The sequence below is a fragment of the Trichoplusia ni genome, chromosome 14 (genome assembly GCF_003590095.1).
Source record: "Trichoplusia ni isolate ovarian cell line Hi5 chromosome 14, tn1, whole genome shotgun sequence".
Taxonomy (NCBI): Eukaryota; Metazoa; Arthropoda; class Insecta; order Lepidoptera; family Noctuidae; genus Trichoplusia; species Trichoplusia ni.
In genome coordinates, this window is record NC_039491.1 from 6,549,148 (window position 1) to 6,558,510 (window position 9,363).

The 9,363-nt window shown below is 33.1% G+C and overlaps 1 protein-coding gene across 2 annotated transcripts; it reads left to right on the forward strand.

Moving 5' to 3' along the window:
* The first annotated feature begins 2,844 nt into the window (after positions 1–2,844).
* Positions 2,845–9,250, forward strand: LOC113500747 (leucine-rich melanocyte differentiation-associated protein-like). 2 transcript variants are annotated; one of them, XM_026881636.1, is made up of 6 exons: positions 2,845–3,086; positions 6,446–6,531; positions 6,936–7,077; positions 7,433–7,572; positions 8,009–8,217; positions 8,652–9,250. In XM_026881636.1, exons 1-6 carry the CDS (start codon positions 3,036–3,038, stop codon positions 8,729–8,731), a joined length of 708 nt encoding a protein of 235 aa, XP_026737437.1. In that variant the 5' UTR covers positions 2,845–3,035; the 3' UTR covers positions 8,732–9,250. The 2 variants fall into 2 exon arrangements, with proteins under 2 accessions (XP_026737437.1, XP_026737436.1); XM_026881635.1 differs by lacking the exon at positions 2,845–3,086 and adding an exon at positions 4,304–5,383.
* Positions 9,251–9,363: the final 113 nt, after the last annotated feature.

Here is a 9,363-nt window from a genome sequence, read left to right on the forward strand (position 1 = left end):
TAAATTCATTTTCCTTATTTGTTTACTTAGGGCAACCGGATCTCTTTCAGAAGTTCGGCAGAGGTACCTACATGATTATACTTTTGCACCTTATTCAATGTTGTTAGGTGTTGTTTACAAACTCTTGAATTAGTCCGATAAGCTCAACACCCAAGTTTTTGTTGATGGTAGTTAATTATTTCGAGTTTATTAGACTGATTTTTTTTTGTTACTTATTTCTCTTTACTTGACTTTTGGCTGGTGACTAACTAACACTTCTCATTATTTTGTAATGTCAACTTTTTTAGGTGTAATGAGTTCGTGCTATTTTATACAAAATGCTAAAAGGAGTCTAAATAACACCAATCTGTATAAACATTCAATCTCATATGCTTTATCACTCTCGTCTAAAAGATTTACATTATATCGCATAAACATAACATTTTATTTTCTTCAGTAGTTCTTGTAACACCAGTAAATCCCTAAATATATCTCGTCTCGATGTTATTTCAATGGAACTCGCATAAACAGTAGGTACAGTCCTGTTCAGCTGAGTTATTCCTATTGATAAGGTTGCAAAACATTAGGAGCATGGCATGTATAAAACTCCAAATAATGTACTCATTTTCAACCCCTCTCCCCCCCCCCCACTTTTTAATGTCTTGACCCTTTTTTATCAAACTTGTCTAAGAACTCGCACACCTTTGATCGATTAATCCGTTTGGGAGATATGATACCTTGCCTTAAATTTATACTAGTTTTTTTTGCAACGAGTTTTAAAAATCAGTGATATGATATTAAATAGAGTCTTCGTAATTACTCTGACTGCAGTCTTTTACTGATTTAGTAGCGATACTTTACGAACTTGCAGTTGCAAATAAAACCTCGAACCTCCTTTAACTTGGCCACATTAGAAGTATTACTTGGCAGTCCAACGACCTATGTATTGAATGAGTGCTTTTTTATTCGTACATTTAGTAGTTCGAAATTCGAAGGACCGATGTTCTAATGAACTTGACTGTACCTTCAGTATCTACTTATCATTTGATAGACACGCTTCTCCAACAGTTCGGTATCTTTCAGTGCTCGTCATTATACCTACGTTGTTTAGAAACGTATTGAATAAATAATTCAAAGGTAAGTCACGTACGAGAGCTCTTACTTGTGCGATGGAAGGAGACTTATTCACGTTAGAGTATATTCTTTACTTATCACAAATTGCGCTTCGTGCGAAGGTGAAGTGCTTTAAGAACATCTGTCATATCTAAAAATAAATTACTTCTATAGAGCGATAAGGTAACGTACCTCGAAAATATTAACAGGCTCGAGTAGGAAAACAAACTTTGGTATTTCGGTATACTGGGCGTAGACAGGACAGTGTTGGTAGACAGATTGGCCCAGGATGGATCAATTTCGCGGTAGTCTGCGACAGCGTTGCCGCTGGGCCCCGACCAAAAGGAGCGGGGACGCATTCCAGTCGTTTTACCTCAGGGTGCAGGAAGTTATGAGGATTTCCACTGGGTAAAAAATTATGTATCAATTACATTCTTAGGGTTTTGTACCTCTTAAGGAAAAATCATCGTTGTAGGATCTTTCTATCTACCAACACCCTTTTGACGTCTGAAGGCATCAAGCTGAAACTGTCAATACAAAATACTCAGGTCTACTGTCACTTATAAAGCTGTAGAAAAATCAGACTTCGAAGCTAACGCAATCAAATAGTCGTTTGGCAAACTTTCGACGCACACAAGGGATTCAAAACTGTAGATACTTTCCGTGAACTCTGAATCTTGACATTCGGTTCGAAGCAACGTCAAGTACAGTTACTTTAGTACCTACAGAATCCTCAGTTTCACTATTTTAGCTCGCACTTTACCTTCTTAAATCAGAACCCCGTTAATAGAACTAGTGAGTACCGACGCAGATTAATTGTCTCTCAGAAAATTTAACATACCTTGATTATCCAGAACCGACAAACAGTTTATTTCATTTTACATGTCGTTTAAGTAACGTATTATTGAACCGTAACTTGAAGATCAAGAATACGAAGTACAAGGACTCGTTAAAACTTGATCCTCGTTATAAAGAAGTACTTAAGTATATTAAATTCGTTTATAACAACGTACCTACTGACAGTCACGTGTAGAATGATTTAGATACTCAAAAGATATACTATTACGTTTTCCCTGACAGAGTTTTAATTAATTTTGTGAATAATGAGAGACGTAGATAACAGACGTAAATTGAATGTCCACGTAATAAGCTCAAATGGGATAAGGACAAAATATTACTCAGGGAAAGGATTTTGTACAAACAAATAACTTCTCTTTAGTTGTATTATTTAATTAGCATAAAAAATGTATTAAGTATGTTTAATCTTTGTAATCTTGCATGCTTTCGAAATTTTATTATTGTGACTTAGAAGTAATTAACCCCGGGATTCAGAAATCTTTACACATAAAAAATTGAAAGCAGTCGCTTTTTTGCGAGGTGAGAAAATCTACCTGACCGTCTGCCAGCCCTAATGGCTCATTTATTGTGCTCGTTACGAGAAGAGCAAAGAAAAGAAAGGAACAAGGGTGGATATTATTCAGTCAAAGTCTGATACAGTTGAACCCATAAATAAACATATTAATAGTATCATGTAATGACATTTTAGCACTTAAACTCAATTAGCATCGTACTAAATAACAAAATTACCAACTAATTATAAATTGATTATATCAGTTGGTGAAAACTATCAATTTTTTTGGAATGTAATATTTATCTCTTGTGCCACATTTAAAGTAAATAAAGATAATTGATTTAAATGATTACATAGTACAAACGATAAAATTAATGGCAACAATTTTGCAGATGACATTTTGTCACATAAACTTGTCACTTGTCAATTTCTCATCAGCCTTGTTGCGCTATGTTGTGTAAATAACAAATTGCTGTTTCGACTCCCTCTGCAGCCATATAAGTTTATAGTAAACCTCTTTGTTAATAAGTGAAGTGTTAAAGTTATAATTGTTCAAAGTTTAAATCGTTCTACAGATATATTTGTAACAAGAATGGAAGAAAGTCGCGTAAACAATTCAGCATTATACTTTGAAAACAATCAAGTAAGTTCTTATCTACTAATATTTATTTTAACAACAAAGAAACTATTCAAACTCTGGATTTCGAACTCGCAATATTAGCACACGTCTGCAATATGTCTGTTTAGATTTGTACCTGTAGATGTGATGTGTTATTTGTTATTCTAAAGATGTGTTTATTATCTTTGAATAGGTCAAAGTTGCAGTTACATCTGTATGAATGTAGGTCACATATTTTCTATATTACTGTATATGTAGCCTGTATGCATTATGCAACATATATTTTCACTGTAAACTTTACTATGAGACCGTCCTTTACTTTAAGTAAAGTAGGGTAAACTTAATATGAAAGTATGTAATAGAACTGCCATCATATGATTTAGCCAGAATAATAAACTATCACTATTAATAATCCTTCACAATATTAATTGTAGCTCAAATATTTTAGAACTAAAAAAACACAAATAGTGAATGATTTTGTATTGTTTATGACTTTTCTACTTTACTTTACTATTGGAACATTTATTTTTACTTTAATGTATAAAAAGTTCTTTAAATTGTATTAGTGTGCCTATTGTTAAAATAATTGAGTTAATAAGTAGTAGTATAAGTAGTTAGTATACCATACAGCGAGATAAATGGATACACCATAAATATTAATGCCTTACCTTTTAATCAGTGCCTGGGAGTTATATACCAAAACATAATCATTTAACAAAAATAAGATTATACGGAAACTTGGTGTGAATAAACTACAATACTTAATTCTTTCAATACTCCATTGGTTTAGGTATACAAAAAAGAAAAGTCTAAGTGTGTCTTGGCTTTTAATACAAACCTAATATATTAGACAAAAAAATATCTTAAATATTTTAGTATTTCAGTTATATAATTATGATTTTTGTAATCTTTATTGTTGTTTAGATTTGTTTTCAGTTTAAAGACAAAATGACACCAAGATTGTTTTCTTCTTTCTGTAAGGTACTTACCTTAACAAGTGACACTATAAGTTTTCTTGCTTTACTTTAAAAAAATAATTTTAGGATTACACCCACTAACTTTAAGCAGTATGGGGTTTGGACCTATGCAGAAACAGTTTTCTAGAGGATAATATATTCTTTAGTGATCTATCCTCATTACCTAATTGTTAAAAAAAATCCACAAAAAGTATTTTCAATGCAAAAGAAAAGAAATAACCATTATATTTTTCTTCTTAGTCATACGTTCCTGATACAGTGGTTAGGGTAAAGGATTGTTTGCGACTTTTGCAAGACTTTTCTCTAAAGAGAGAAATCTCTTTTATTAACGACACTGCATGTGTATTGTGTATTATATTATTATCATCATAAGTGGTATCCACAGTACTTCATTTATCAGCATTTGATATAGACACTTAAGATTGTTATCAATTAACCAGTAAGTGATTGGTTACTGATACTTCATTAACAATTATTATCTTCAATTATGATAGGCGCTTGTTACTAAAAATATATCGAGTTAAGTGTTTATTTACATGCACAACAGTCTAAATACGTGTCTAAAATGTACTGCGCCTGGTCTGAAGTTGAACGCAAAATAAACGTAGGATAGAAACATACCCTCGAGGCGTCGATGCAAACTTAAAATATTAAACGTCGAAAATATGCTTTCTGCTCGATATTGAATTTGAATTTGAGAAATTGCAAGATATATTCACTATATTCAAAGACCTTGTCACTAAAGTGAACATGAAAAGCGATCTTGCTGAAAGGTGCACTACTAATCGAGTTAGCCATAGTGACATAAATACGATGAATTGAAGAAAAGCGGCATATTCTTTCCTTTCTCACAAGAAACTAGGTATTGGGAAAATAGACAGGCAATTAGTTGGTTCAATTCAGTGAAAAATGATACACATTTACGAAAAAAGTGAAACTAAGTAAGTGACACTACATATAGCAACAATATGTGGTGTAAACTATTGGTGAAGCTACACACTCGAAGAATTTAGTGAAACCTACAAAATGCCTTCTCATATTCAAACCATGTCCAGAGCACTAAAAAACAATATGAACAATATCTTAAATACGGGTCTGATATTCCTTACGTTTTTCGAAACGTATTTATTTCCCTTTTCTATTATAAAATGGTTTATGGTCATAAGAAAGTACAGGAGCGTAATTACTCGGTTAAGTGCAATCGAGGAATCAAATGAGGTTGTGAAATCAAAACTTATACATAAGCTGATGCTAGTGACAACTGAGAAGTGTATGCTTTCTAGTGACAAATCAGTAGAAAGGATTTCACACGTGTATATGTTAATAGAAGCCGAGGGAATTCAGGTAAGGTCTGCGCCATAAATATGTGTTACATTCTAGGATTCAATTACGACAGTGCAGTTTGCAGTTCGAGAAGCTATTAACATGGATAATAGCCGTTATTACTCCAGTATGTAGACGTCGATGGACGTGTTTGAGAAGTCCAGATCGAGAGATATTTAACTTAAGTTTACAACTAGACACGAATAACCTACCTAAGAATAACCTACCTAACTAAAAATATTTATCTAATAAAAAGTAGTAGAAGTAAACTTTATATCTGGTGTACCTATTTGTTTGAAATTAAATTTCTTAATCTTATAGTGATAAAAATTTTCGCTGTAAGTTTTTACGGAAGACATAAATTTTACTAACACAGTCATAAGGTAGGCGTAAGCGAAATATTCCGATAATGGCTCTTTCGCTTCGTATATTTAAACAGGGTCCAATATTGTGTCTCGCGACAGTTTTATTATTACCTACCTACAATAAACGTAGTAATTTGTCGTAATCTGAGCCTAGAAAATTTCCCTGGAAAATTAGTTCTGTATAACCCCAATAGATATATCCCGGGGTAAGCCGCACGCTAGGTAAATTTGACCCAAAACATTAACGTAGGTATAGAAATAACTTTTTATTTTCGTAATTACTTTACCAATGGTCCTTATCCTTTGCGTTTATTACACTAGGCCTAATTTAGTCATCTAATTGAGATCCTTAAATAATTTTTCGCATATAAGACGACTAAAATCGAATGATCTTGCCAAAGTTCTGTGTCATAAAGTCTAGTTTTTTGGAGTTTATTACTCTTAGAAAACTATATAGTGGAATCCTAATTTAGGACTAGAAGTCTAAGCTAACGTTGCTATGAAAATGATAAGGGATAACTGATCGGGATCATGAACGTGATTTATTTCTAGTACCTTGTAACGGATTAGGGATAGAAGTTTAAACGAAAAAGCCTAGGAAAGATAAATCTTGTACTTATACGTCTTATACCCATATTTCAAACGTCCTGCATTAGACTTTGGCCTCTACTGATCTTTGGGTAAATGGGAACTATATAACTTGTATGTGCTGTTACAGTTAAGCTACTGTGGCCAAGAATGTAGAAGAATACCTCCTGCTCTACAAACAATGTATGGGGCTAAAGTCAAATGTTTAGATTTAAGGTAAGTATTGTTTAAAAGCTTTAAGATATCGCTGTGTTTTATTACGACGGAGAAAGAAAAAAATAAAATTGAAAATGTAGTATCAAAGCCATCCACATTATGTATTTTAATCTGAATGCATTTAATAGGAAAATAATCGAAAAATGACCATCGCAAAATTTGATCCCCGTATTTAGCGCTCTTAAAAACTAGTTATTCTTTCTTTTATTTTTGGCTGTTTGATATGCACAAACAAAGCGATAGCTTAGATGTGCCCGTATACGCGCGAATAAATAATTTTACGAATTGAATTTCAAAAATAACATTATGATTTCAAAAATCGTAGTCGTCGTCGAGTAATCGCGTGGTTATCAAAAAGTTGCTTTACCTTGTTAGAACACGTGCCGTACTTATTTATATTACAGTTATAACAGCATCGAGACACTAAAGGGCTTGGACCAGTTCGGAAGATTGGAAGAACTCATATTGGATAATAACAAACTCAATGACGCAATATCATTTCCGTATTTAGCTAGCTTGAAGACTCTTTCGCTCAACAATAATGAGGTTTGTTTTCGTTTGGTAAATATATTGTATTTGATAAAGATTAATACGGCAACATTTTTCTACGATCTGTTACGAATTTCTATTCCTATCAAGTTAGTAGTAGTTAGTATGGAAGAAAAAGTTAAGAGAGATTCATGAGTTCACTCATTTAAACAGTTATATTGACGTACTCGTATATAAGTCGAAAATATTAAACTGCGGGCTATTTGCAACTGTCAAAGATAATGGAGCCAGTCCCCAAACCTTATAATGTAGGTACCTAATTGATATGGAAAAATGCAAGGTTAACAACTTGATGAATACGTTATTTGCTTTTCAACCTACCATATCTGACGTATTAATTTATGCATTTCAGATAGTTGACCTCGAAGAACTGATCAATAAAATAAGCAAGCGTTTCCCGTCCCTAACTTACTTGAGTTTGCTGAGCAACAAAGCCTGCCCAAATCAGCTTTCAGATGTTGATAAAGACGATTCAGACTATCAGCGATACAGGTAGGACTTTAATTGTAATCAAAATGAAAGATGACGTTACATGCTCCTCAAGTCGAGTTGATTTGCCTCATCCCATGTCCGTGGCGAGATACAGCTTTGCTGCATGCAACACAATGTTCAAAGAAAATGAGTAATGTTCGGATGTAAGTGGGCAGAGTTCCACAAAACATTTGCCATTACTGATGTCAGTCACTACTTATTTTTTTTACAACCGACTTAAAATAAAAGCTACTGAGCAGAACTTGAAACTTTTATGGGACCGAATGTCCGCTATTGCACGTTAAATGATAAAATAATCAAAATAATCGATTTATTCAGTCCGAAGTTCTGAGGTAACAAACATAAAAAATACGTATTAAGAACCTCTTCCTTTTCGAAGTCTGTTAAAATAATACACCACGATCTAATTAAACGTTGCAATTTCGTATACTTACAGATATTTTGTTATACATATGCTGCCAAATTTGCGGTTTTTGGATTCCCGCCGCATTTCTTCTGAGGAACGAAAGGAAGCGACTATTAGAGGCGAGTTTATGCGTGTGCGGCGACCACCCACTGATGTGTGCGACGCGTCACCGGTGCAAGCTAAGGTGACGCCCGGCAGGGCTCTACCAGTGGACTTCGCAGCGTTGGGCAAACATAGAGGTATAAATATTTCAAATATTAAAACTCGGATATTTATGAGGGAAAGATAAGAAAGAAAGAAATAAAATAACTTTTATTACGTGCTTGTGACCCAGAAATACATAAGGACGAATTGTACAAAATTGAGACATTAAGGTAAGAATATGCGTCGCAAACACGCAATACGGCCGTCGCTCAGCTTAATGCTGCAACCCTGAGAGAGACAGAGTCACAGCGCTGATTTTCAGCGATAGCCGATAAGGTATTTCTAGTGAAAATGTTTGGCAAATAATGATAAACCTAATGTTTTTTTTTATTCACACTTATAATGTATCTGCAAAGATTAAAATGAAGTCATTTTTTTTTTTTTCAATATTCGTACTATGACTTCTTTTAGGAATATGACATGGGTTAGACACTTAGACCGCCACAATAGGATCATTTTTCTGTTTCAGGTGCCTATGGTAAATGCAATTACAAATATACTGGCAAACATTCAGAAGGAAATCGTTTCATTGTGAATAGTGACTTATGACCGCATTTCGCTATGCGAGTGCTATGTTGTTATAGTATTAAGGGTAATGTATTGTTGGTAAATGTATTAGGTAAAAAATATGCCATTTAGTTTTTAATACGCCATATTTTATTTGTAACTGTACCTACATATTGTCTCATAACTCGTCACAATTGCGAAACGCTATATCCATACATTGAAATGATCTAATAATGATCTAACGTTACAGCAAATTATATCACATTAGAGGGTAGTGTTGTACTTCAAATGGTCATTCATTACCCATGTCTTTCGTACTCAAATATTAGCTGTAAGTCCAAATACTATTTGTACATTCCAAAATATTTTTAGATTGGTATTAACAGGTAGAGTTTATGTAAATGTATAAAAATCTTCAATTTGAATCGATGCAAAGTCAGCCGAATTAAATCAAAATCTCATGTAAGAAGTCTGGTTATACTGCCATTAAAACTGTTTACTTTTGTTGTATTTTTAAGAAATATTGTTCATATCTTTTAAATAAATCTTGTTAATACTGTATTTTATGTTTTAATTTTTGGTTAATATCACATTTATAAACTAAAGGTTATTAAATAAATCACACATAGTACTTGTTTATCCATAAACATAGTTTATTATTTACTTTTATTAAT